Consider the following 27,663-nt stretch of genomic DNA (forward strand, 5'->3'; position numbering starts at 1 on the left):
GAAACCTCCCCAAAACCACCATCACCCCCCAAAAAAACACCAAAAACCCCATAATTTCCCCCAAACCGCCCGAATTTCCCCCGAACCCGCTGTCGCCCCGAACCCCAAAAGGGGCGAAAGGGGGCGGCTTCAGGCCCCCCCCACCCCAAATCCCCTGAAACCTCCCCAAAACCACCATCACCCCCCAAAAACCATCATTTCCCCCCCAAAAAACCAAAAACCATCATTTCCCCCAAACCGCCTGAATTTCCCCGAACCCCAAAAGGGGCGAAAGGGGGGCAGCTTCAGGACCCCTCCCCCCATTTTCCCCCTCCCCAAATTCCCCGAAACCTCCCCAAAACCACCATCACCCCCTCCAAAAAACACCATTTCCCCAAACCGCCCGAATTTCCCCGAACCCGCCGTCGCCCGAACCCCAAAAGGGGCGAAAGGGGGGGGTGACTTCAGGACCCCCCTCCCCATTTTCCCCCTCCCCAAATCCCCCGAAACCTCCCCGAAACCACCATCACCCCCCCAAAAACCATCATTTCCCCCCCCAAAAAAACCCCAAAACCCCATAATTTCCCCCAAACCACCCGAATTTCCCCCGAACCCCAAAAGCGGTGAAAGAGGGGGTCAGCTTCAGGCCCCCCCCCCCCAAATCCCCCGAAACCTCCCCAAAACCACCATCCCCCCCCAAAAACCATCATTTCCCCCCCCAAAAAAACCCAAAAACCCCATAATTTCCCCCAAACCGCCCACATTTCCCCCGAACCCCAAAAGGGCCGAAAGGGGGGGCGGCTTCAGGACCCCCCTCCCCAAATCCCCCGAAACCTCCCCAAAACCACCATCACCCCACAAAAACCATCATTTCCCCCCCAAAAAAACAAAAAACCCATCATTTCCCCCCAAAAAAACCATAATTTCCCCCAAACCGCCCGAATTTCCCCCGAACCCCAAAAGGGGCGAAAGGGGGGGTGGTGGCTTCAGGACCCCCCAGTCCCCCACCTCGTTTCCCCCCACCCCAAATCCCCCGAAACCTCCCCAAAACCACCATCACCCCCCAAAAAAACACCAAAAACCCCATAATTTTCCCCAAACCACCCGAATTTCCCCCGAACCCGCCGTCGCCCCGAACCCCAAAAGGGGCGAAAGGGGGGCGGCTTCAGGACCCCCCCCACCCCAAATCCCCTGAAACCTCCCCCAAACCACCATCACCCCCCAAAAACCATCATTTCCCCCCCCCCAAAACCCACCATTTCCCCAAACTGCCCTAATTTCCCCCGAACCCCAAAAGGGGCGAAAGGGGGGGCGGCTTCAGGCCCCCCCCCCCACCCCAAATCCCCCGAAACCTCCCCAAAACCACCACCACCCCCCCCCCCAAAAAAAAACAACCAAAAAACCCATCATTTCCCCCCCCCCCCCCAAAAAAAACCATCATTTCCCTCCCAAAAAACCCCCAAAACCCCCATTTCCCCCCCCAAAAACCCCCAAAACCCCCCCAATTTCCCCCGACCCGCCCCGGGTCTCCCCGCCCGGCCCCAAAAGCGGCGCTTTTCGCCCCAAAAGGACCTGCAGGTGGGTGATGTTGTGGTCGATGTTCATGGTGGAGGTCTCGCAGTTCTCGGCGATGTACCGGTAGTCGCCCGGGCACGGCTCCGCGTCCACCGCGTTCACGCAGGGGATGGGCACGTTCTCGTAGCCCCGCGCCACGTCCCTGGGGGGGGGGGTTTTTTTTTGGGGGGGGGGGGGTCATTTTGGGGTGGGGGGTCCCCAAAATCTTGGTGGAAGCCCCCACGTCCACGTCCCTTTTAATTTGGGGGTCCCCAAAATCCTGGTGACCCCCCCCCACGTCCACATCCCTTTTAATTTGGGGGGGTTATTTTGGGGGGGGTATTTTGGGGAGGGGGGGTCATTTTGGGGAGGGGGGTCCCAAAATCTTGGTGGAAGCCCCCCACGTCCACGTCCCTTTTAATTTGGGGGGGTCCCCAAAATCCTGGTGGAAACCCCCACACATCCACATCCCTTGTTTTTTTTGGGGGGGGGGCAGTTATTTGGGGGGGGGTCATTTTGGGAAGGGGGGTCCCCAATACTGGTGGAAGCCCCCCACGTCCACGTCCCTTGTTTTTTTTTGGGGGGGGGGGTATTTTTTGGGGGGGGTATTTTGGGGGGGTCATTTTAGGGAAGGGGGGGCCCCGAAATCCTGGGGGACTTCCCCCCCCCCCCCGTCCCTTGGTTTTTTTTTTGGGGGGGGTCCCCAAAATCTGGTGGAACCCCCCCATGTCCATGCTCCTTTTAATTTGGGGGGGGTATTTTAGGGGGGGGTCATTTTGGGGAGGGGGTCCCCAAATCCTGGTGGAAGCCCCCCACATCCACATCCCTTGTTTTTTTTTTTTGGGGGGGGGGCAGTTATTTGGGGGGGGGTCATTTTGGGGCGGGGGGGGTCCCCCAAATCCTGGTGGAAGCCCCCCCACATCCACGTCCCTTTTAATTTGGGGGGGTCCCCGAAATCCTGGTGGAACCCCCCATGTCCATGTTCCTTTTAATTTGGGGGGGGTTATTTTGGGGGGGGGTCATTTTGGGGCGGGGGGTCCCCGAAATCCTGGGGGAAAACCCCAACCCCCCATGTCCACGTCCCTTTTAATTTGGGGGGGGTATTTGGGGGGGGTCATTTTGGGGCGGGGGGGTCATTTTGGGAAGGGGGGTCCCCAAATCCTGGTGGAAGCCCCCACGTCCACGTCCCTTTTAATTTGGGGGGGGTATTTTTGGGGGGTCATTTTGGGGAGGGGGTCCCCAAAATCCTGGGGGAAAACCCCAACCCCCCACGTCCACGTCACTTTTAATTTGGGGGGGTATTTTGGGGGGGGGTATTTGGGGAGGGGGTCATTTTGGGGTGGGGGGTCCCCAAAATCCTGGTGGAACCCCAACCCCCCCCCCCCACATCCACATCCCTTTTAATTTGGGGGGGTATTTTGGGGTGGGGGGGGTCCCCGAAATCCTGGTGAACCACCCCCACGTCCACGTCCCTTTTAATTGGGGGGGGGGTCCCCCAAGACCCCCCCCAGGACCCCCCAGAGACCCCCCCAGCCCCCCCAGTGCCCCCCGTGTCCCCCTTCCTCCAAGCCCCCCCCAACCCCCCTTCCCCCCCCCTTCCCCCCCCCACCCCCCTTCCCCTCCCCAAAACCCCTCTTCCTCCCCCAAGACCCCCCAAGACCCCCCAGGACCCCCAGAGCCCCCCCCCCAGCCCCCCCGGTGCCCCCCCGTGCCCCCCCCCTTCCTCCAAGCCCCCCCCCAACCCCCTCCTTCCCCCCAGGACCTCCCCCACCCCCTTCCCCTCCCCCAAACCCCCTCCTCCTCCCCCAAGACCCCCCAAGACCCCCCCAAAACCCCCAGGACCCCCCCAGCCCCCCTCACCCCCCCGTGCCCCCCCTTCCTCCAAGCCCCCCCAACCCCCTCCTTCCCCCCCCTTTCCCCCCACCCCCCTTCCCCTCCCCCAAACCCCCTCCTCCTCCCCCAAGACCCCCCCAAGACCCCCCCAAGACCCCCCCAGCCCCCCCCGGTGCCCCCCGGCCCCCCCCTTCCTCCAAGCCCCCCCACCCCCCTCCTTCCCCCCCCAGGACCTCCCCCACCACCCTTCCCCTCCCCCAAACCCCCTCTTCCTCCCCAAGACCCCCCAAGACCCCCCAGGACCCCCATACTCCCCCCAGAGACCCCCCCCAGCCCCCCCCAGTGCCCCCCCCGTGTCCCCCCTTCCTCCAAGCCCCCCCCAACCCCCCCTTCCCCCCCCAGGACCCCCCCACCCCCCTTCCCCTCCCCAAAACCCCCCTTCCCCTCCCCCAAGACCCCTCTTCCTCCCCCAAGACCCCCAAGACCCCCCAGGACCCCCATACTCCCCCCCAGCCCCCCCCGGTGCCCCCCCCCGTGCCCCCCCTTCCTCCAAGCCCCCCCAACCCCCTCTTCCCCCCCTTTCCCCCCCCCCAACCCCCTTCCCCTTCCCCAAACCCCCTCCTCCTCCCCCAAGACCCCCCAGGACCCCCCAGAGACCCCCCAGGACCCCCCCCCAAAACCCCCCCCCGTGCCCCCCCCTTCCTCCAAGCCCCCCCCCAAACCCCCTCTTCCCCCCCCTTTCCCCCCCCAACCCCCCTTCCCCTCCCCCAAACCCCTCTTCCTCCCCCCCCAAGACCCCCCCCAAGACCCCCCCAAGACCCCCCCAGGACCCCCCAGGACCCCCAGGACCCCCCCAGCCCCCCCCCGTGCCCCCCCGGCCCCCCCTTCCTCCAAGCCCCCCCAACCCCCCCTTCCCCCCCCAGGACCTCCCCCACCCCCTTCCCCTCCCCCAAACCCCCTCCTCCTCCCCCAGGACCCCCCAGGACCCCCATACTCCCCCCAGGACCCCCCAGGACCCCCCAGGACCCCCCAGGACCCCCCAGGACCCCCCAGGACCCCCCAGGACCCCCCAGGACCCCCCAGGACCCCCCCGTGCCCCCCCGGCCCCCCACCTGCAGACGATGCGCTCGGTGCGCAGCGCCCTCCCCGCGGCGCCCTGGCGGATCTTGCGGTGCAGCTGCAGGGCCACCCAGACGTCCGAGCGCTCGGGGTCAGGTCCAGGGGGAGTCCCCCTCCTTGTTGCGCACCTCGGGGTCGGCCCCCGAGACAGGAACAGGCTGGGGGGGGCAAGGCGTGGCGCTGGGATCCCCCCCCCCCAAAAAAAAACCAGCCCCAGGATCGCAGGGACCCCACAGATGGGGGCTCTGGGGGAGCATCTTGGGGACCCCCAAAACCTTGGGGACCCCCAGCATCTTGGGGACCCCCCCCCAGCATCTTGGGACCCCCCCCAAAATCTTGGGGACCCCCCCAGCACCTTCAGGACCCTCCCAGTATCTTGGGACCCCCCAGAACCTTGGGACCCCCCAGAACCTTGGGGACCCCCCCAGTATCTTGGGGACCCCCCCCAGTATATTGAGGACCCCCCCAGCACCTTCAGGACCCCCCAGTATCTTCGGACCCCCCAGTATCTTGGGGACCCCCCAGCACCTTCAGGACCCCCCCAGTATCTTCGGACCCCCAGTATCTTGGGGACCCCCCCAGTATATTGCGGCCCCCCCCAGCACCTTCAGGACCCCCCAGTATCTTGGGGACCCCCAACATTTTGGGGAACCCCCCCAGCCCCCCACCCCGAGACAGGAACAGGCTGGGGGCAACGTGGTGCTGGGACCCCCCCCCAGGGCCCCCCCATAACCCCCTGTAGCCCCCCCAAACCCCCAGACCCCCGTAGCCCCCCAGGACCCCCTCTCAGCCCAACCAGCCTACCCCCAAACCCCCCAAACCCTCCGTAGCCCCCCCAACCCCCCCCCCAAACCCCCTCCGTAGCCCCCCAAACCCCTCCAACCCCCCCCCAGACCCCCTGTAGCCCCCCCAAACCCCCCCAAACCCCCCATAGCCCCCTCTGGCCCCCCCCAGACCCCCCGTAGCCCCCCCAACCCCCCCCAAAGCCCCCCAGAACCCCCCGTAGCCCCCCCAAACCTCCCCACAAACCCCCCAGACCCCCCCAGACCCCCTCCAGCCTCCCCCAAACCCCCCAGCCCCCCCAAACCCCCTCTGCCCCCCCCATAACCCCCCCCCCAAACCCCCCATAGCGCCCCCAAACCCCCCCAAACCCTCCGTAGTCCCCCCAACCCCCCTAGACCCCCCCATAGCCCCCCCATAAACCCCTCTAGCCCCCCCAGCCTACCCCCAGGGCCCCCCAAACCCCCCCCAGACCCCCGTAGCCGCCCCAACCCCCCCCAAACCCCCCGTAGCCCAACCAGCCTACCCCCCAGACCCCCAGCCCCAAACCCCCCCCCCACCCCAACCCCCCCCCATAGCCCCCAGGACCCGCCCAAACCCCCCCAGACCCCCCGTAGCCCCCCCAAAGCCCCCCCAGACCCCCCCCCAGCCCCCCCAACCCCCCCCCCCCCCAAGCCCCCCAGGACCCCCCAACCCCCCCCCCCACCCCCCCAACCCCCCAACCCCCCAGACCCCCCCAGACCCCCGTAGCCCCCCCCCCAGGACCCCCCCACACCCCTCCCAGCCCCCAAACCCCCCCCCCAAACCCCCCGTAGCCCCCCCAAACCCCCGTAGCCCCCCAACCCCCCCCAGACCCCCCGTAGCCCCCCAAACCCCCCCCAGACCCCCCGTAGCCCCCCCAAACCCCCCAGACCCCCCGTAGCCCCCCAAACCCCCCCCCCCCAAACCCCCCCCCAGAACCCCCCCCCCCTCCAAACCCCCCCAGACCCCCGTAGCCCCCCCCCCCCGTAGCCCCCCCAGACCCCCCCCCCCCCCCCCCCCCCGGCCCCACATGACGCAGTCGTGGTAGCTCTCGCGGGCGGCGATGTGCAGGGGGTGTCCCCGTGGAAGTTGACGGCGTGCAGGTCGCACTGCGCGTTCAGCAGCACCTCGGCGATCTCGGCGCTGCCGGTGAACGAGGCCCAGTGCAGGCAGATGTTCTCCTCCTGCGGCACCGTGCCGTCGGGGGGGCTCCGCACCCACACGGGGGCTCCGAGCCACCCCCCAGGGGGCTCAGAACCCAGCTTGGGGGAGGTGGGGGCTCAGAACCACACCTGGGGGGCTCCGAACCCAGCTTGGGGGGGAGGTGGGGGGCTCAAAACCGAGCTTGGGGGGCTCAGAGCCACCCCTGGGGGCTCCAAACCACACTTGGGGGGAGTTGGGGGCTCCAAACCCAGCTTGGGGGGAGGTGGGGGCTCAGAACCACACCTGGGGGGCTCCGAACCCAGCTTAGGGGGAGTTGGGGGCTCTAAACAGCGCTTGGGGGGCTCAGAACCACCCCTGGGGGCTCAGAACGCAGCCTGGGGGGAGGTGGGGGGCTCCGAACCCAGCTTGGGGGCTCAGAACCACCCCGGGGGGCTCCAGACCCAGCTTAGGGGGAGTTGGGGGGGCTCTAAACAGGGCTTGGGGGCCTCAGAGCCACCCCTGGGGGGCTCAGAACCACCCCGGGGGCCCCAGACCGAGCTTGGGGGGCTCAGAACAGCACCGGGGGGCTCCAAACCCAGCTTGGGGGGAGGTGGGGGGCTCAAAACCGAGCTTGGGGGGCTCAGAGCCACCCCTGGGGGCTCAGAACAGCACCGGGGGGCTCCAAACCCAGCTTGGGGGGAGGTGGGGGCTCAAACCAAGCTTAGGGGGAGTTGGGGGGCTCCAAACCCAGCTTGGGGGCTCAGAGCCACCCCTGGGGGCTCAGAACCACGCCTGGGGGGCCCCAGACTGAGCTTGGGGGGCTCAGAACCACCTCGGGGGGCTCCGAACCCAGCTTGGGGGCTCAGAGCCACCCCTGGGGGGCTCAGAACCCAGCTTGGGGGGAGTTGGGGGGCTCTAAACAGGACTTGGGGGCTCAGAGCCACGCCTGGGGGCTCCGAACCCACACTGGGGGGCTCCGAGCCACCCCCAGGGGGCTCAGAACCACCCCGGGGGCTCAGAACCCAGCGTGGGGGAGGTGGGGGGGTCTCAAAACTAAGCTTAGGGGGAGCTGGGGGCTCCAAACCCAGCTTGGGGGGAGGTGGGGGCTCCGAACCCGACTTGGGGGGCTCAGAGCCACCCCGGGGGGCTCAGAACCCAGCTTGGGGGGAGTTGGGGGCTCCAAACAGGACTTGGGGGGCTCCAAACCAAGCTTGGGGGCCTCAGAACCACCCTGGGGGGCTCCGAACCACCCCGAGGGGCTCCAAACCCAGCTCGGGGGAGTTGGGGGCTCCGAACCCAGATTGGGGGCTCAGAACCAACCCGGGGGTCCCAAACCAAGCTTGGGGGGCTCAGAGCCACGCCTGGGGGAGGTGGGGGCTCAAAACCGAGCTTGGGGGCTCAGAACCACCCCGGGGGGCTCAGAACTACCCCTGGGGGGCCCCAGACCGAGCTTGGGGGCTCAGAACAGCACCGGGGGAGGTGGGGGGCTCCAAACTGCCCCAGGGGGTCCCAAACTGCCCCAGGGGAGCCCCAAACTGCCCCGGGGGGGCCCCAAAATTACCCCGGGGGTCCCCAAATTGCCCCGGGGGCCCCCATATTACCCCCAGGGTCCCCAACCTGCCCCGGGGAGCCCCAAATTGCCCCAGGGGTCCCCAAACTGCACTCGAGGGTGCCCCAAACTGCCCCGGGGGAGCCCCAAATTGCCTCGAAGGTGCCCCCAACCTGCCCCGGGGGCCCCAAACCGCCCCGGGGGGGTCCCAAAATTACCCCTGGGGTCCCCAAATTGCCCCCAGGGGGCCCCCATATTACCCCAAGGGTCCCCAACCTGCACTGGGGGAGCCCCCAACCTGCCCCGGGGGTGCCCCAAACTGCCCCGGGGTTCCCCAACCTGCCCCAGGGGCCCCAAACCGCCCCGGGGGTGTCCCCGACCGCCCCCCGGGGGGGGGGTGTCCCCGAATTGCCCCCGGGGTTCCCCCGCTCACGTTATCGGTCAGGGTGACGTCGGCGCCGCGCGTCAGCAGCCGCCGGATGACCTCGATGTGCTTGTGCTCGGCCGCCCAGATGATGGGGGTCCACCCGCCGTTATCCTAGGGGGGGCAGGGGGTCAGAACCCCCCCCCCCACGACCCCGAGACCCCCCCCCAATTGCCCCCAGACCCCCCCAAACCTGCGCGTTGACGTCCACTTGCCCGGTGGCCAACAAGAGGTCGACCATCTCCAGGTTGCCGTTCTTGGCCGCGTGGTGGAGGCAGGTAGACCCGTCCTCCTCCTGGGGGGTGGGGGCGAGTTATGACGTCACGGTGGGGTCGGTGACGTCACCGGGGGGCGATGACGTCACGGCCCCGCCCACCTTGCTGTAGACGCAGCCGCCGCGCCGCACCATGTAGCGCGCCGCCTCCACGTGGTTGTTGGCCACCGCCTCCATCAGCGGCGTGCGGCGCAGCTTGTCCGTCGCGTTGATGTTGGCGCCCGCCTGCGGGGGGGGGGGGGGCATCAGGGACCCCCCCCCCAAATAGAGGGACCCCCCCCCCAAAACAGAGGGACCCCCCCCAAATTCAGGGACCCCCCCCCAAATTCAGGGACCCCCCCCAAAATAGAGGGACCCCCCCAAATTCAGGGACCCCCCCCCAAATTCAGGGACCCCCCAAATTCAGGGACCCCCAAATTCAGGGACCCCCCCAGCTCCCCCCATTTAGCAGCAGGCAGGACCCCAGCGCACCCCATTGATCCCCCCCAGACCCCCAGGACCCCCCCCCAAAACCCCAGGACCCCCCCCAGACCACCCCCCAAAATAGAGGGACCCCTCCCAAATTCAGGGACCCCCCAAATTCAGGGACCCCCCCAAATTCAGGGACCCCCCAAATTCAGGGACCCCCCCCAAAATTCAGGGACCCCCCCAAATTCAGGGACCCCCCCAGATCCCCCTTTAGGAGCAGGCAGGACCCCAGGGCACCCCATTGACCCCCCCAGACCCCCTAAAAACCCCCAGGGACCCCCCAGCCCCCCAGAAGCCCCCCCAGGACCCCCCAGGACCCCCCAAGACCCCCCCCAAGACCCCCCCAGACCCCCCCGAATTACTCTGAAGCCCCCAGCCCCCCCTTTACCACCAAATAACAACCCCAAAGCACCCCACGGAGCCCCCAGCCCCCTGAACCCCCCAGGGCCCCCCCGAAGCCCCCCAGAAGCCCCCAGGACCCCCCAAGACCCCCAAGACCCCCCCAGACCCCCAAAGACCCCCCCCCAGACCCCCCCGAATTACTCTGAAGCCCCCAGCCCCCCTTTACCACCAAATAACAACCCCAAAGCACCCCACGGAGCCCCCCAGCCCCCTGAACCCCCCAGGGCCCCCCGAAGCCCCCCAGAAGCCCCCAGGACCCCCCAAGACCCCCAAGACCCCCCCAGACCCCCAAAGACCCCCCCAGACCCCCCCGAATTACTCTGAAGCCCCCAGCCCCCCTTTACCACCAAATAACAACCCCAAAGCACCCCACGGAGCCCCCCAGCCCCCCTGAACCCCCCAGGGCCCCCGAAGCCCCCCAGAAGCCCCCAGGACCCCCCAAGACCCCCAAGACCCCCCAGACCCCCAAAGACCCCCCCCCAGACCCCCCCGAATTACTCTGAAGCCCCCAGCCCCCCTTTACCACCAAATAACAACCCCAAAGCACCCCACGGAGCCCCCAGCCCCCCTGAACCCCCCAGGGCCCCCGAAGCCCCCCAGAAGCCCCCAGGACCCCCCCAAGACCCCCAAGACCCCCCCAGACCCCCAAAGACCCCCCAGACCCCCCGAATTACTCTGAAGCCCCCAGCCCCCCCTTTACCACCAAATAACAACCCCAAAGCACCCCACGGAGCCCCCAGCCCCCTGAACCCCCCAGGGCCCCCGAAGCCCCCCAGGACCCCCAGGACCCCCCCAGAAGCCCCCAGGACCCCCCAAGCCCCCCAGGACCCCCCAAGCCCCCCAGGACCCCCCGGACCCCCCAGGACCCCCCGGCCCCCCCCCCCACCTGCAGCAGGAGGTGGCAGATCTCCAGGTAGCCCTTCTGGGCGGCGGCGTGCAGGGGGTGCGCTTGCTCTGCGCGTCGCTCTGGAAGTTGGGGTCCAGGTTGTCCACTGGGGGGGGGGGGCACAGGGGGCGGGGGGGGGGCGTTAAATTGGGGGGGGGGCTTCAGGAACCCCCCCCCCCCCAAAAAAAAATAATAACGGGGGGACTCACGCAGCATGAGCACCACCTTCTGCAGCTCGCCCTGCTTCACCGAGAGGTAGAGCTGGCGCGGGTGGAAGCGCAGCTTCTTGCGCCTGCGGGGGGGGGGGCATACTGGGAGCACTGGGAGGCACTGGGAGGGACTGGGAGGGGTTGGGGGGGCCCAGAGTAAGTGGGGAGGGGAGGGAGGGGGACTGGGGAGTGATAGGGGGTGGGACTGGAAAGGATGAGGGGTACTGGGAGCACTGGGAGGCACTGGGAGGGACTGGGAGGGGGTGGGGGGGGACTGGGGGGACTGGGGGGGTTGGGGGGCTCTGAGCAAGTGGGGAGGGGAGGGGGGGGACTGGGAGTGATGGGGGGTGGGACTGGAAAGGATGAGGGGGTACTGGGAGCACTGGGAGGCACTGGGAGGGACTGGGGAGGGGGTGGGGGGGGCTGGGGGGACTGGGAGGGGGGGGTGGGGGGGGCCCAGAGCAAGTGGGGAGGGGAGGAGGGGGGGACTGGGAGTGATAGGGGGTGGGACTGGAAAGGATGAGGGGGTACTGGGAGCACTGGGAGGGACTGGGAGGGACTGGGAGGGGGTGGGGGGGAACTGGGAGGGACTGGGAGGGGTTGGGGGGGCTCTGAGCAAGTGGGGAGGGGAGGGGGGGACTGGGAGTGATGGGGGGTACTGGGAGGGGTCACTGGGGTGAGGGCGGTGTACTGGGAGAACTAGTAGGGCCGTACTGGGAGTACTGGGAGGCACTGGGAGGGACTGGGACGGACCCCAGAGCAAGTGGGGAGGGGAAGGGGGGGACTGGGGAGTGATGGGGGGACTGGGAGGGGACACTGGGGTGGGGGGTGTACTGGGAGCACTACCGGGGCCATACTGGGAGCACTGGGGCCATACTGGGAGCACTGGGGCCATACTGGGAGCCCCAGCAGCTCCCAGAGCCCGCGGAGGGAACTGGGGGGGATTTTGGGTGAAATTGGGGCAGATTTGGGACCAGCCTTTTGCTCTATTGCAATGCTACAGGGCTTTATGGGGGGGGGGGCGGATTTTTGGGTGAAATTCTGGCGATTTTGGGACCAACCTCTGGCCTCCTGCACCGTTATAGGGCCGTAAGAAGGATTTGGGATGGATTTGGGGGGAATTTTGGGGAATTTCGGGCGGTTTTGGGCCTAACGCTCAACCTCCCGCGCTTCCATGGGGCTTTATGGGGGGGGGCGGATTTTTGGGTGGAATTCCGGGGATTTTGGGCCCCACCTGTCGGCCTCCTGCACCGTTATATGGCAATAGAAAGGATTTGGGATGGATTTGGGATGGATTTTGGGGGAATTTAGGGCAGATTTGGGACCAACCACCCAACCTCCTGCACTTCTATGGGTTTTTTTTTGGGGGCGGATTTTTGGGTGGAATTCGGGGATTTTGGGACCAACCTCTTGTTCTCCTACACCGTTATATGGCCGTAAGAAGGATTTGGGATGGATTTGGGGGGAATTTTGGGGGAATTTCGGGCAGATTTGGGACCAACCACCCAACCTCCCGCACTTCCATGGGGCTTTATGGGGGCGGATTTTTGGGTGGAATTCCGGGGATTTTGGGCCCCACCTGTCAGCCTCCTGCACCGTTATATGGCAATAGGAAGGATTTGGGATGGATTTGGGGGGAATTTTGGGGGAATTTCGGGCGTTTTTGGGCATAACGCCCAACCTCCCGCACTTCTATGGGGGCTTTATGGGGGGGGGGTGGATTTTTGGGTGGAATTCCGGGGATTTTGGGACCAACCTCTTGTTCTCCTGCACCGTTATAGGACCGTAAGAAGGATTTGGGATGGATTTGGGGAATTTTGGGGGAATTTCGGGCAGATTTGGGACCAACCACCCAACCTCCCGCACTTCCATGGGGCTTTATGGGGGGGGGTCGGATTTTTGGGTGGAATTCCGGGGATTTTGGGCCCCACCTGTCGGCCTCCTGCACCACCAGCGCCTTCTCCAGGAGGTCGCGGGCGGGGCCGGGCGCCAGCCCCCGCGCCGAGAGCGCGGCCCCCGAGGGCAGGGCCAGCGCCGGCCCCCCGAGCTGTCGATGGGCTCCGCGCGGGGGTCCGGGGGGCGCGCGGCCCTCGCCCTGCCCCCGCATGCGTGCGCTGGGGGGGGGGAGCTTAGAGACCCCCCAAATCCCCTGAGACCCCCCCAAATCCCCTGAGACCCCCCCCAAATCCCCTGAGACCCCCCAAATCCCCTGAGACCCCCCCAAATCCCCTGAGACCCCCCCAAATCCCCTGAGACCCCCCCAAATCCCCTGAGACCCCCCCAAATCCTTTGAGACCCCCCCAAATCCCCTGAGACCCCCCCAAATCCTCTGAGACCCCCCCCAAATCCTCTGAGACCCCCCCCAAATCCTCTGAGACCCCCCCAAATCCCTCTGAGACCCCCCAAATCCCCTGAGACCCCCCAAATCCCCTGAGACCCCCCAAATCCTCTGAGACCCCCCAAATCCTCTGAGACCCCCCAAATCCTCTGAGACCCCCCAAATCCCCTGAGACCCCCCCAAATCCCCTGAGACCCCCCAAATCCTCTGAGACCCCCCCCAAATCCTCTGAGACCCCCCCCCCAAATCCTCTGAGACCCCCCAAATCCCCTGAGACCCCCCAAATCCCCTGAGACCCCCCCCAAATCCTTTGAGACCCCCCAAATTCCTTGAGACCCCCCCCCCAAATCCTCTGAGACCCCCCCCAAATCCCCTGAGACCCCCCCAAATCCTCTGAGACCCCCCAAATCCTCTGAGACCCCCCCCCAAATTCCCTGAGACCCCCCCAAATCCTCTGAGACCCCCCCAAATCCCTTGAGACCCCCCCAAATCCTCTGAGACCCCCCCCAACCCCTTGAGACCCCCCCAAATCCTTTGAGACCCCCCCAAACCTTTGAGACCCCCCCCAGACCCCTTACAGCCCCCCCCAGACCCCCCCCAAACCCCTTTAGCCCCCCCCCCAGACCCCCCCAAAACCCCTTTATGACCCCCCAAAACCTTTAGCCCCCCCCCATACCCCGAAACCCCCTTAGGACCCCCCAGCCTCCTCTAGACCCCCCCAGACCCCTTTAGCCCCCCCAGACCCCCCCAACCCCTTTAGGACCCCCCCAGCCCCCTTTAGACCCCCCAGCCCCTTTCAGACCCCCCCAGACCCCCCCAAACCCCTTTAGGACCCCCCTGCCCCCTTCAGACCCCCCCAGATCCCCCCAGACCCCTTTAGACCCCCCCCCAAACCCCTTTAGCCCCCCCCCCCCAGACCCCCCAGCCCCCTTTAGACCCCCCAGCCCCCCCAACCCCTTTAGGACCCCCCAGCCCCCTCCAGACCCCCCCAGACCCCCCCAGACCCCTTTAGACCTCTCCAGACCCCTTCAGAACCCCCCAGACCCCTTTACGCCCCCCCAAACCCCTTTAGCCCCCCCAGACCCCCCTCTAGCCCCCTTCAGACCCCCCCCCCACACCCCCCAACCCCTTTCAAGACCCCCCCACCCCACCCCCCACCCCCCCCCCCCCCCCCCCCAAAAAAAATACCTGGGGGTGGGGGCAGCGTCGGGCCGGGGGCGGCGGGGCGCGGCGCCGGGGCTCGGGGCGGCGGCGGCGGCGGCGGAGGGGGGGGGTCCCGGGGGCGCCGTCGGCGCGGGGCAGGGTCACCTCCTGCGCCTCGGAGGCGCTCCTCGCCGCAGTGCGGGCAGAAAATCATCCCGTTGAGCTGCGAGACGCAGCCCCGGTGGAAGCGGTGCCCGATGCGCACGTCGGGGTGGCACTCCAGGAACGTCCCCTGGGGGCCGGGGGGGGGGGGTCAGGGGGGCTTTTGGGGTCCCTATGGGGTCCCTGGGGGTCCTGGGGGTCCTAAAAGGGGCCCTGGGGGTGTTTTGGGGTCCCTGGGGTCCCTGGGGTCCCAACTCCGATGCGCACGTCGGGGTGGCGCTCCAGGAATGTCCCTGGGGGGGGCCGGGGGGTCAGGGGGGTCAGGGGGGCTTTGGGGTCCCTATGGGGTCCCTGGGGGGTCCCTGGGGGTCCTGGGGGTCCTAAAAGGGGTCCTGGGGGTGTTCTGGGGTCCCTGGGGGTCCCAAGTGCAATGAACGTGTTGGGGTGGCACTCCAGGAACGTCCCCTGCGGGGGGGGGGGCCGGGGGGGTCAGGGGGGCTTTTGGGGTCCCTACGGGGTCCCTATGGGGTCCCTACGGGGTTCCTGGGGGTTTTGGGGGTCCTAAAAGGGGCCCTGGGGGTGTTTTGGGGGTCCCTGGGGGTCCCTGGGGGTCCCAACTCCGATGCGCACGTCGGGGGGTGCTCCAGGAACATCCCCTGGGGGGGCCGGGGGGCCGGGGGGGCTAAAGGGGGCTTTTGGGGTCCCTAGGGGTCCCTACGGGGTCCCTGGGGGCTTTTGGGGGGTCCTGGGGTCCCTAAAAGGTGCCCTGGGGGTCCCTGGGGGTCCCTGGGGGTCCCAACTCCGATGCGCACGTCGGGGTGGGGCTCCAGGAACGTCCCCTGGGGGGGCCGGGGGGTCGGGGGTCGGGGGGGGGTAAAGGGGGCTTTTGGGGTCCCTAGGGGTCCCTATGGGGTCCCTGGGGGTCCCTGGGGGGTTTGGGGGTCCTAAAAGGGGCCCTGGGGGGTGTTTTGGGGGTCCCTGGGGGTCCCGAGTGCAACGAACGTGTTGGGGTGGCGCTCCAGGAATGTCCCCTGGGGGGGGGGGGGGGGCCGGGGGGGTCAGGGGGGGGTCAGGGGGCTTTTGGGGTCCCTAGGGGGTCCCTACGGGGTCCCTGGGGGGTTATAGGGGACCTAAAAGGGGCCCTGGGGGTGTTTTGGGGGTCCCTGGGGGTCCCAAATGCAATGAATGTGTCGGGGGGTGCTCCAGGAACATCCCCTGGGGGCCGGGGGGGTCGGGGGGGCTTTTGGGGTCCCTATGGGATCCCTAGGGGTCCCTGGGGGCTCTGGGGGTCCCTGGGGGCCTTTGGGGGGTCCTGGGGGTGTTTTGGGGGTCCCTGGGGGTCCCAGCTGCGATGCACATGTCAGGGGGTGCTCCAGGAACATCTCCGGGGGTCGGGGGGGGGGGCTAAGGGGGCTTTTGGGGTCCCTAGGGGTCCCTACGGGGTCCCTGGGGGGCTTTTGGGGGTCCTGGGGTCCCTAAAAGGTGCCCTGGGGGTCCCTGGGGGTCCCTGGGGGTCCCAGCTGCGATGCGCACATCAGGGGGTGCTCCAGGAACGTCCCCTGGGGGGCCGGGGGGGTCAGGGGGGGCTAAAGGGGGCTTTTGGGGTCCCTAGGGTCCCTACGGGGTCCCTGGGGGCTTTGGGGGTCCTAAAAGGGGTCCCTGGGGGGTGCCCTGGGGGTCCCTGGGGGTCCCTGGGGGTCCCAACTCCGATGCGCACGTTGGGGTGGGGCTCCAGGAACGTCCCCTGGGGGGGCCGGGGGGTCGGGGGGGGGTCGGGGGGTAAAGGGGGCTTTTGGGGTCCCTAGGGGGTCCCTATGGGGTCCCTGGGGGGTCCCTGGGGGTTTGGGGGTCCTAAAAGGGGCCCTGGGGGTGTTTTGGGGGTCCCTGGGGGTCCCGAGTGCAACGAACGTGTTGGGGTGGCGCTCCAGGAATGTCCCCTGGGGGGGGGGGGGGCCGGGGGGGGGTCGGGGGGGGGGTCAGGGGGGCTTTTGGGGTCCCTAGGGGGTCCCTACGGGGTCCCTGGGGGGCTCTGGGGGTCCTAAAAGGGGCCCTGGGGGTGTTTTGGGGGTCCCTGGGGGTCCCAAATGCAATGAACGTGTTGGGGTGGGGCTCCAGGAACGTCTCCCCTGGGGGGCCGGGGGGTCAGGGGGGCTTTTGGGGGCTTTTGGGGTCCCTAGGGGTCCCTACGGGGTCCCTGGGGGCCTTTGGGGGTCCTGGGGTCCCTAAAAGGGGGTCTTGGGGTGTCTGGGGGACCCAAAAGGTGCCTTGGGGTCTTTTAGGGCCACCGCAGGGTCTCCAGAGAGGGCGTTTGGGGGTCCGGGGGGGCTTTTGGGGGTCCTGGGGGGCTTTGGGGGGGGGTCCTGGGGGCTTCTGGGGGTCCTGGGGGGCCTTTGGGGGTCCCTACGGGGTCCCCGGGGGTTCTGGGGGTCCCTGGGGGGCCTTTGGGGGGGTCCCGGGGGTCCCCAAAGGTGCCCTGGGGGGCTTTTAGGGGCGCCGCAGGGTCTCCAAAGGGGGTCTGTGGGGTATTTCGGGGGTCCTGGGGGGCTTTTGGGGGGTCCTGGGGGGGTCCCTGGGGGTCCTGGGGGGTTTTTGGGGGTCCTGGGGGCCCTTGGGGGTCCTGGGGGTCCCTGGGGGTCCTGGGGGGGTTTTTGGGGTCCTGGGGTCCCTGGGGGTTTTTAGGGTCCCGGGGGGGTCTTTGGGGGACCTAAGGAGTGCCCTGGGGTCTTTTAGGGACACTAACCCCCCCCGTACCCCCCCAAATCCCCCCAATATCCCCCCCGTACCCCCCAAACCCCCGGGACCCCCCAGGACCCCCGGACCCCCCCCCAGGACCCCCCCCGGCCCCCCCCGGACTCACGGCGGTGCAGAAGTGCCCGCAGCCGGGGCAGCAGCGCCGCTTCCCCACGCCCCCAGCACCCCAAATCCCCCCCGTACCCCCCCCGTACCCCCCCAAACCCCCCGGGACCCCCCGGGACCTCCCCAACCCCCCCCAGGACCCCCCCCGGCCCCCCCGGACTCACGGCGGTGCAGAAGTGCCCGCAGCCGGGGCAGCAGTGGTGTTTGACCATGCGCGCCCGGTGGCTCTCGCACAGCACCATCAGGGGCACGCGGCTGGACGGCCGCATCGTCTCCCGCTTCAGGATGCTGCCCCCGCAGCCGCTCAGCTGGGGGGGGCAATTAACGGGGGGTAATTAACAGGGGGGGTAATTAACATGGGGGGAATTAACATGGGGGGGAGACACAAAAATAACAAGGGGGGAATTAACGGGGGGAGTAATTAACATGGAGGGGTAATTAACATGGAGGAGTAATTGACATGGGGGTAATTAACATGGGGGGGTAATTAACATGGGGGTAATTAACATGGGGGGGTAATTAACATGGGGGGGTAATTAACATGGGGGGGCAATTAACATGGGGGGGGAGACACAAAAATAACGAGGGGGGCAATGAACGGAAGGGGGGGAGATGAAGTTAATGAGGGAGAGGGTTGGCGTTAATCGAGGGGGGGAGATTAAATGGGGGGGTTGAAGTTAATTGGGGGGTAAAATTAACCCGGGGGGTTGAAGTTAATGGGGGGGGTAAAATTAATTGGGGGGGTTGAAGTTAATGGGGGGGGGTAAAATTAACCCAAGGGGGGTTGAAGTTAATGGGGGGGGTAAAATTAACCTGGGGGGTTGAAGTTAATGGGGGGTAAGATTAACTCAAGGGGGGGGGTTGAAGTTAATGGGGGGGGGGTAAAATTAACCTGGGGGGGTTGAAGTTAATGTGGGGGGTTAAATTAACCTGGGGGGGGGTTAAAGTTAATGGGGGGGTAAAATTAACCTGGGGGGGGGGTTGAAGTTAATTGGGGGGGTGTAAGATTAACTCAAGGGCGGGGGTTGAAATTAACGGGGGGTGAAATTAATGGGGGGGGTTGAAATTATTCGGGGGGTAAATTAATAGGGGGTAGCATTAACGCCCCTCAAGACCCCCCCATAGCCCCTCATAACCCCCCCAATAACCCCCCCGGCCCCTGTAACCCCCCAAGACCCCCCAGGACCCCCCGGGACCCCCCCAGGACCCCCCAGACCCCCCCGTGCCCCCCACCTGCCCGTCGACGCTCTCGGTGGCCATGCAGAGGCTGCGCGCCCCCCGTAACCCCCCTGTAACCCCCCATAACCCCCCCGTAACCCCCCATAACCCCCCCCATAACCCCCCCAAGAGCCCCCCAAAACCCCCCAAGACCCCCCAGGACCCCCCCAGGCCCCCCCGGGCCCCCCCCCGTGCCCCCCACCTGCCCGTCGACGCTCTCGGTGGCCATGCAGAGGCTGCGCAGCCCCCCCATAACCCCCCATAACCCCCTGTAACCCCCGTAACCCCCCATAACCCCCCGTAACCCCCCATAACCCCCCCATAACCCCCCATAACCCCCCAGGACCCCCCAGGACCCCCCGTAACCCCCCCATAACCCCCCCCAGGCCCCCCCCCAGCCCCCCACCTGCCCGTCGACGCTCTCGGTGGCCATGCAGAGGCTGCGCGCCCCCCGTAACCCCCCTGTAACCCCCCCATAACCCCCCATAACCCCCCCATAACCCCCCATAGCCCCCTATAACCCCCCCAGGACCCCCCGGACCCCCCCCAGGCCCCCCCGTGCCCCCCACCTGCCCGTCGACACTCTCGGTGGCCATGCAGAGGCTGCGCGCCCCCCCGTAACCCCCCAGTAACCCCCCAGGACCCCCCCATAACCCCCCATAACCCCCCCAGCCCCCTGTAACCCCCCCAGGACCCCCCCATAACCCCCCGGGACCCCCCAGGACCCCCCATAACCCCCCGGGCCCCCCCCAGCCCCCCACCTGCCCGTCGACGCTCTCGGTGGCCATGCAGAGGCTGCGCGCCCCCCGTAACCCCCCGTAACCCCCCATAACCCCCCCATAACCCCCCTGTAACCCCCCATAACCCCCCATAACGCCCCTGTAACCCCCCATAACCCCCCATAACCCCCCTGTAACCCCCCATAACCCCCCATAACCCCCCTGTAACCCCCCATAACCCCCCCATAACCCCCCCCGTAACCCCCCATAACCCCCCCGTAACCCCCCAGAACCCCCCAGGCCCCCCCGGACCCCCCCGTGCCCCCCACCTGCCCGTCGACGCTCTCGGTGGCCATGCAGAGGCTGCGCACCCCCCATAACCCCCTGTAACCCCCCATAACCCCCCATAACCCCCCCCAGGACCCCCCGTAACCCCCCATAACCCCCCCCATAGCCCCCCAGGACCCCCCAAGACCCCCCCAGGACCCCCCAGCCCCCCACCTGCCCGTCGACGCTCTCGGTGGCCATGCAGAGGCTGCGCGCCGCCTGGCTGAGCCGCTCGATCTTGGGCGCCTCCATGCGGCAGGAGCACAGCGGCAGCTCCTCGAAGCGCTCCGCCTCCAGCGCCCCCAGCCGCGGGCCTGGGGGGCGGGGACAGCGCTAGGGACACGCCCACCGTGGGGCGGGGCCAGCCGGGGCCACGCCCACCGGGAGGGGAGGGGCCGGGAGGGGAGCCCCGCCCCCTTTCTGTAGGGCTGGGGGGAGTGGCCAAAGCGAGGGGGCGGGGCTTGTGGGGGGCGTGGTTTGTGGGGGCGTGGTTTGTGGGGGGGGCGTGGTTTGTGGGGGGGGGGCGTGGTTTGTTGGGGGCGTGGCTTGTTGGGGCGTGGCTTGTTGGGGGCGTGGCTTGTTGGGGGCGTGGCTTGTTGGGGCGTGGCTTGTTGGGGGCAGGGCTTGTTGGGGGCAGGGCTTGTTGGGGGCGGGGCTTGTTTGGGGGCGGGGCTTGTTGGGGGCGGGGCTTTGTTTGGGGGCGTGGCTTGCTAGGTGGGCGTGGTTTGCTTGGGGGCGGGGCTTGCACGAGGGGGCGTGGCCACTAGTCAAGGGGGCGGGGCTTCCAGCTGGGGAATACAGGCTGAAATCCCATTAAAAAATTAAAAAGGGGCGTGGCCAGGAAGCAGGGGGCGTGGCTTGTATGAGGGGGCGTGGCTTATGTGAAGGGGCGTGGCTTATGTGAGGGGGCGTGGCTTATGTGAGGGGGCGTGGCTTATACGAGGGGGCGTGGCTTATATGGGGGCGTGGCTTATGTGAGGGGCGTGGCTAATATGAGGGGGCGTGGCTTATGTGAGGGGGCGTGGCTTATATGAGGGGCGTGGCTTATGTGAGGGGGCGTGGCTTATGTGAGGGGGCGTGGCTTATGTGAGGGGGCGTGGCTTATGTGAGAGGGCGTGGCTTATATGGGGACGTGGCTTATATGGGGGCGTGGCTTATGTGAGGGGCGTGGCTTAGAGGAGGGGGGCGTGGCTTATACGAGGGGGGCGTGGCTTATACGAGGGGGGCGTGGCCACTAGCCAGGGGGGCGTGGCTTCCGGGTGGGAGGTAAGGGCTGAAACCCCATAGGGAATGGGAAAAAGGGGCGTGGCCAGAGAGAAAGGGGGCGTGGCTTTATAGGGGGCGTGGTTTATACTAGGGGGCGTGGCTTCTGCGTGGGGGTGTGGCCACTAGGCGAGGGGGCGGGGCTTCCAGCTCCGAGATAAGGGCCGGGATCCCATAGGGAAAGGAACCGGGGCGTGGCCACGAGTGGGCGTGGTCGCAAAGGGGCGTGGCTTTGTTGTGGGGGCGTGGCTACAGCTTGTGGGCGGGGCTTATTTCGGGGGTGTGGCCACTGCCCGGGGGTGTTTGGGGGCGTGGCCATTGGTTGGGGGCGTGGCCATTGGGGGGCGTGGTTTCCCTGCATGGGGGCGTGGCTTCTTCTATGTGGGCGTGGCCTTTGGGGGGCGTGGCCACAACCCAAGGGGGCGTGGCCTCCACGTGGGAGGTGGAGGCTGACCCCCAGTGGAGGTAATGCACGGGGGGGGGGGGGGTGTGGCCTAAATGGGGGCGTGGCCAGCAAGCGGGGGCGTGGCCTCATGTTTTGGGGGCGTGGCTTCGTGGGGGCGTGGCCACACCCCGGGTGGGCGTGGCCACAGCCTGGAGTGGGCGTGGCTTCGCTGCAGGACATGCCCATAGAACCCCATTGGGGGGTGTGGCAGGGGGGCGTGGCCTCAATAGGGGCGTGGCCGCCTTTGTGGGCGGGGCCAACCGGTGGGCGTGGCCTCGCCGTGGGGGGCGTGGCCAGCCGTAAGGGGCGGGGCCTCACCTGGGGGCTGCGGGGAGACGGGCGCCGTCGCGGGGCAGCTGCAGGCAGCCCAGGGGCACCTCCGTGTACTCGCTGGGCGCCCCCCGGGGGGGCTCCGGGCACCCCTGGGGGGGGCAGTCAGGGGGGGCTCGGGGGGGGGCGACCCCCCCCCCACCCCTTTAATATTTCATTTTCCCCCCCCAATTCGGCCATCCCGAGGCTCCCCCACCCCCGGCTTATGGGTTTCGAGGCCCCCCAGCCCCCATCATTTTCCAGTTTCGGGGCCCCCCCCCCCGCAATTTTTCGGTTTCAAGGCCCCCCCTCCCCAATTTCTCAGTTTCAAGGCCCCCCCTCAAATTTATCGGTTTCAAGGCTCCCCCCTCCCCCAAATTATCGGTTTCAAGGCCCCCTCCCCCGCAATTTATTGGTTTCAAGGCCCCCATCCCAATTTATTGGTTTCAAGGCCCCCCTCCCCAATTTCCCCGTTTCAAGGCCCCCATTCCATTCCAATTTCTCACTTTCCAGGCCCCCCCTCAAATTTATGAGTTTCAAGGCTCCCCCTCCCCCAAATTCTCGGTTTCAAGGCCCCCCCACCCCAATTTATGAGTTTCAAGGCCCCCCATCCCAATTTATCGGTTTCAAGGCCCCCCCTCCCCAATTTCTCAGTTTCAAGGCCCCCTCTCAAATTTATCGGTTTCCAAGGCCCCCCCTCCCCAAATTATCGGTTTTAAGGCTCCCCCTCCCCAATTTCCCCGTTTCAAGGCCCCCCCATCCCAATTTCTCAGTTTCCAGGCCCCCCCCCAATTTATGAGTTTCAAGCCCCCCCCCAATTTATCAGTTTCAAGGCCCCCCCCAATTTATCAGTTTCCAGCCCCCCCAATTTATCAGTTTCCAGCCCCCCCCCAATTTATCAGTTTCCAGCCCCCCCCAATTTATCAGTTTCCAGCCCCCCCCAATTTATCAGTTTCCAGCCCCCCCCCCCAAATTTATCGGTTTCAAGGCTCCCCCCTTCCCCCCCCCCCACTTTTAAGCCCCTCCCTCCCCCCCCCCTCCCCCTTCTAACCCCCTTCCCCGATCTCCCCCTCGCCCCCCGCCCCCCCCCCCCAATTCCAGCCCCCCCCCCCCCCCCAAATTCCGGCCCCCCCCGCCCCCCCCCCCACCTCGCTCCTTGCCCCGCGGCTCCTTGCGCTTCCTCTTGCGGGCGGGTTTCAGCCAGGGGCTCTCCTTCCACCGCCGCCGCGCCTTGCGCCGCGCGCTCGACGCGCTCTGGGGGGGGGGGGGGCACGCTCAGGACCCCCCCCCCAAAAAAAAACCCCGACCCCCCCCCCCCCCAAAAGCCCCCCCCGCTCACCCGGTCCGAGGCGTTGCCCGACTCCTCGTCCTCCTCCTCCTCCTCCTCCTCGTCTTCCTCCTCCTCCTCCTCCTCCTCCTCCTCTTCCTCCTCCTCCTCCTCCTCGCTCAGCGCCTCGCCGGGCCCTCGCCCTCCGACTGCGCCCCCCCCCCCCCCCAGTGAGCGGGGGCGGGGAGCCCCCAGTTCCTCCCAGTATCCACCAGTTCCCTCCCACTGCCCCTTATATTGACCCCGAGTGTCTCCCAGTGTCCCCCAGTTCCCTCCCAGTGCCCCCCATATTGACCCCGAGTCCCTCCCACTGCCCCCCAGTACCTCCCGGTACCCCCCTATTGATCCCCAGTCCCTCCCAGTATCCCCCAGTATCTCCCAGTATCCCCCAGTACCTCCCAGTGCTCCCCATATTGGCCCCAAATCCCTCCCAGTGCCCCCCAGTTCCCTCCATATCACCCCCCCAGTCCCTCCCAGTGCCCCTCGGTTCCCCCTACGTTGACCCCCAGTGCCTCCCAAGTCCCTCCCAGTATCCCCCAGTACCTCCCAGTATCCACCAGTACCTCCCAGTGCCCCCCATATTGACCCTGAGTCCCTCCCAGTGCCCCCCAGTTCCCCCCAGTACCTCCCAGTGCCCCCAACCCCCCCGTATTGCCCCCCACTCCCTCCCAGTTGCTCCCAGTCCCTCCCAGTGTCCCCCAATCCCCCCCAACCCCTCCCAGTCCCTCCCAGACCCCCCCCCAATCCCCCCAGGCCCCTCCCAGTCCCTCCCAGTGCCCCCAATGTCCCCCCAGACCCCCCCAGACCCCTCCCAGACCCCTCCCAGTGCCCCCCAATCCCCCCCAGTCCCTCCCAGTCCCCCCCAGACCCCTCCCAGTCCCCCCCAGACCCCTCCCAGTGCCCCCCAATCCCCCCAAACCCCTCCCAGTGCCTCCCAGTCCCTCCCAGTGCCCCCCAATCCCCCCAGTCCCCCCCAGACCCCTCCCAGCCCCCCAGACCCCCCAGTGCCTCCCAGTGCCTCCCAGTGCCCACCTTGCTGTCCGAGTCCCCGTGCCCGTCCACGCTGAAGCCGTCGTAGAAGAGGGAGAAGCCGCCCCCCCTCGCTGTCCCACCTCGTCCCGGCCCCCCCGCGGGGGCGCGGCCATCTCCTCCGTCACCGTGATCCGGGGGGGGGGGCGTCACTGGGGGGGGGGGGGGGGGGGGGGGGGGGGGCAAGGGGGCTGGGGGGGGCTAAGGGGGGGCTGGGGGGGACTTGGGGGTCGGGGGGGTTGGGGGGATTGGGAGGGGTTGGGGGGGGTCAAGGGGAGCTCAGGGGGGAATTGGGGGGGGCAAAGGGGCTGGGGGGGGGCTTGGGGGTCTTGGGGGGGGCTGGGGGGGCCTGGGGGGCAAAGGGGTTGGGGGGGTAACGGGGGTCTTGGGGGGCTTGGGGGTCTTGGGGGGGGCCTGGAGGGGGTTGGGGGGCTGGGAGGGTTTGGGGGGGGGCAAAGGGGCTGGGGGCTTGGGGGGTTTGGGGGGGCAAAGGGGTTGGGGGGGGCTAAGGGGGTCTGGGGGGGGGTCGGGGGGGGCCTGGGGGGTCCAGGGGGGTTGAGGGGTTGGGGGGTCTCCAGATCCTGGGGGTCCCGGGGGGGTTAGGAGGGTCTCGAGGGGAGTTGGGGGGGTTTGGGGGGGGGACTGGGGGAGGTTTGGGGGGGGGTCGGGGGGGGGTTGGGGGGGGGCTGAGGGGGGGTTGGGGGGTCCCGGGGGGTCCTGGGGGGTCCCGGGGGGATCCCAGGGGTCCCGGGGGGGGGTCCCGGGGGTACCTCAGTGGAGGCGCGGGGGCTGGGGCGCTGCAGCCGCTTGTGGAGCCCCCCTCGGGGCCGTACCCCAGCTTGGGGCGCTTGGGGGGTCTGGGGGGGGCAAAATTGGGGGGGGGCGTTAGGGACCCCGACCCCCCCTTCAGATCCCGAAACCCCCCCAAACCCCCCATATCTCCCCTTAGGCCCCCCCCAGCCCCCCAAACCCCCCCAATTTTCCTCCTACGCCCCCCCAACTTATAAACCCCCCCCCCAAATTTTTAAGCGCCCCCCCCCAATTTTTAAGCCCCCCGGCTCCCCCCAGCCCCCCCAAAACCCCTCTTAGGACCCCCCAGCCCCCCAAAACCCCCCCCCCCAAATTTTCCTCCTACGCCCCCCCACCTTATAACCCCCCCCCCCCAAATTTTTAAGCGCCCCCCAATTTTTAAGCCCCCTCCAGCCCCCCTAATCGCTCAAAACCCCCCAAAACCCCTCTTAGGCCCCCCAGCCCCCCAAACCCCCCCAATTTTCCCTCTACGCCCCCAACTTATAACCGCCCCCCCCCAAATTTTTAAGCGCCCCCCCATAATTTTTAAGCCCCCCCGGCCCCCACCCGGCTCCTCGATGCTCCGCAGCTCGTCGGCCACGCGGAAGTGCAGCATCTCCGACACCCGCTTCTCCGGCACCTGGGGGGGGGGGGCAGCATCAAGGGGGGGCCCCAGCGGGTGCCCCCCCCCTTAAATAACCCCCCCACCCCAAAATGCGCCCCCCCCCCCAAAAATAAAACCTCACCTGCCCGTTGCTGGGCTTGGCCATGGTCTTGCGGGCTCGGTGCACCTTGGGGCGGGCGGGGGGGTCCGGGGGGCGCGGGGGTCCGGGGGGCGCGGGGGGTCGGCGGAAGGGGGCGGAGGGGGGGCGGGCGGCCCCCCGCCCCCCCCCGGCAGGCTGAGGAGGCGCAGGGCCAGGCTCTGCCCGGGGGGACTTCCCGGCCCCCGTCAGGGACATTTTGGCTCGGCTGGGGGGGGGGGGGGGCAGCCGGGGTGGAGCCCCCCCCCCCCGCCGCCGCCCCCGGCCCGGGGAGCCCGGCAGGGTCTTGGTGGCGTGGCCTTGGGGGGGGAAAGGGGTCAGAGACCCCCGAAATGACAAATCCCCCCCCAAAAATGACCCCTGAACCCCCCCCTCAAAAAAAAATAATTAACCCCCCCAAATTGCCGCAGAGCCCCCCCCAAAGAGCCCCCCCGACAACCAACCCCCCCAAAACCCCCAGCCCCCCCCCCCAAAATATCTCCTGCCCCCCCCAAGCACCAGCCCCCCCCCAGAGACCCCCCCAAAACCTTTGTGCCCCCCCCCCCAAAATTTCTGCCCCCCACCCCCCGCAGGACCACCCAAGACCCCCCCCCAAACCTTTGTGCCCCCCCCCCAACCCCCCAAAACCCCCCGACCCCCCAAAGCCCCCCATTTTCCCCCCAACCCCCCTTGCCCCCCAGGACCCCCCCCCAAATTTTTGCCCCCCCCCCCCCCAAATTTTTTTGCCCCCCCCCCCCCCCCAAATTTTTGTGCCCCCCCCCCCTTTACCTGCCAGCCCCTTGGGGCTGCCTCCAGCCTGGGGCGGGCGCCCCCTGCGCCCCTCCCCCTCCCCCTGCCCCCCCCGCGTCTTCAGGCCCGGGGGCGGGAGGGGGGCCGCCGCCCCCCCCCGCGGGGGGGCTGGGAGGGGGCGGGGCCTCGGTGCAGGGGGGGGGAGGGGCTGCCGGGGGGTGCCCTGGAGGAAAGGGGGGGGGGGGGGTAAATTTTGGGGGGGGGGGGGGGAATAAAAAGAGGGGGGGATTTTCGGGGGGATTTTGGGGGGGGGTCGCGCCCCCCCACACTCACCGGGGTCTCCCAGAGCCTCGGCTACGGGGGTCGCGGGCGCCGGAGGGTCCTGGGGGGGCAGAAATTTGGGGGGGGGCAGAAATTTGGGGGGGGTCGTTTTGAGGGGGGGCGTTTGGGGGGGGGGCTCCAGGCCTCGGGGGTACAGGGGTGGGGGAGGGGGGCGGGAGGGGGGGAAAATGGGGGGGGGGGGGGCAGAAATTTGGGGAGGGGGCTCCTGGGGGGGGGGGAATTTGGGGAGGGAGCTTCGGGGGGGGCTTCTGGACGGGGGGGGGCAATTTGGGGGGGGGGCATTTGGGGGCTCCAGGCCTCGGGGGGGGCACAGGGGTGAGGGGGGGCAGAAATTTGGGGAGGGGGCTCCTGGGGGGGGCAACGGGGGGGACAATGGGGGGCAATTTGGGGGGGGCAAGGTCTTGGGGGGGGCTGCAGGCCTCGGGGGAGGAATTTGGGGAAGGGGGGCCCGGGGGGGGCAGAAATTTGGGGGGGGGGCTTCGGGGGGGGGCAACTGGGGGGGGGGGGGGGGGGGCAACTGGGGGGGAGGCTCCAGGCCTCAGGGGGGCCCCAGGCCCCGGGGGGGTGCGGAGGGGATGGGGGGCCCGAAGCCCTTGGGGGGGGTCGCCCAAACCCCCGGCGGGTTTTTGGGGCGATTTTGCGGCATTTTGGGGTTTTTGGGGGTTTTTTTTCGGCCCCCCCCCCCCCCCGTACCTCGCTGCCGGCCGCCGCCGCCTCCATCGCGCCGCGCGCGCAGCGTCTGACGTCACGGCGTAAAGCGTGGGGGGCGGGGTCACGTAAAGGGGGCGGGGTCACGCGGAGGGGGCGTGGCCTGGAGGAGGGGGGCGTGGCCTGGAGAGGGGGCGTGGTCTGGAGGAGGGGGCGTGGCCTGGAGGAGGGGGCGTGGCCTCGCCGCCCGCCGGTCCCGCCCCGCCGAGGGCCGGAGCGAGGGGGCGGTGCCACGGGGAGGGGGCGTGGCTTATGGTGGGCGTGGCTTGGAGGGGGCGTGGCTTGGAGGGGGCGTGGCTAGGAAGGGGGCGTGGCCAGGCGGCTGTTTCCAGCGGGCGGGGGAGCGAGGAGCGCGCGCTGCCCCTCCCCTCCCTCCCCTCCCCCCCCCCCCCCCCCCCCCGTTTCCCATTTTCGCCCTTTTTCGCCTCGTTTTTTTTTTTTCGCTTTCCTTTATTACAAAATCTCTAAAAGCACCGCCGGCGGCCCCCCCCCACCCCCCCCCCCCCCCCCCCCCCCGGCCCCCCAGCCCGGGCCCCCCCCCCCCCCCCCCACGCCCC

The 27,663-nt window shown here is 68.3% G+C and overlaps 1 protein-coding gene across 1 annotated transcript in view; it reads right to left on the bottom strand.

The window, feature by feature from the left end:
• The window catches only part of EHMT2 (euchromatic histone lysine methyltransferase 2), a 39,159-nt gene extending 13,180 nt beyond the window's left edge, over positions 1–25,979 (bottom strand). Inside the window, 24 exon segments of the mRNA XM_066986617.1 lie at positions 1,552–1,696; positions 4,479–4,643; positions 6,317–6,356; positions 6,359–6,470; positions 8,412–8,516; positions 8,596–8,697; positions 8,779–8,901; positions 10,433–10,485; positions 10,488–10,538; positions 10,642–10,724; positions 12,573–12,790; positions 14,207–14,305; positions 14,307–14,414; positions 17,305–17,448; positions 19,579–19,718; positions 21,431–21,586; positions 22,570–22,675; positions 22,761–22,897; positions 23,781–23,903; positions 25,128–25,206; positions 25,313–25,456; positions 25,459–25,492; positions 25,494–25,535; positions 25,963–25,979. Of these exon segments, the coding sequence (XP_066842718.1) occupies positions 1,552–1,696; positions 4,479–4,643; positions 6,317–6,356; positions 6,359–6,470; positions 8,412–8,516; positions 8,596–8,697; positions 8,779–8,901; positions 10,433–10,485; positions 10,488–10,538; positions 10,642–10,724; positions 12,573–12,790; positions 14,207–14,305; positions 14,307–14,414; positions 17,305–17,448; positions 19,579–19,718; positions 21,431–21,586; positions 22,570–22,675; positions 22,761–22,897; positions 23,781–23,903; positions 25,128–25,206; positions 25,313–25,456; positions 25,459–25,492; positions 25,494–25,535; positions 25,963–25,979 (2,526 nt within the window).
• Between the last annotated feature and the right edge of the window lie 1,684 nt (positions 25,980–27,663).

Source organism: Anser cygnoides, chromosome 35, assembly GCF_040182565.1.
Source record: "Anser cygnoides isolate HZ-2024a breed goose chromosome 35, Taihu_goose_T2T_genome, whole genome shotgun sequence".
Lineage (NCBI taxonomy): Eukaryota > Metazoa > Chordata > Aves > Anseriformes > Anatidae > Anser > Anser cygnoides.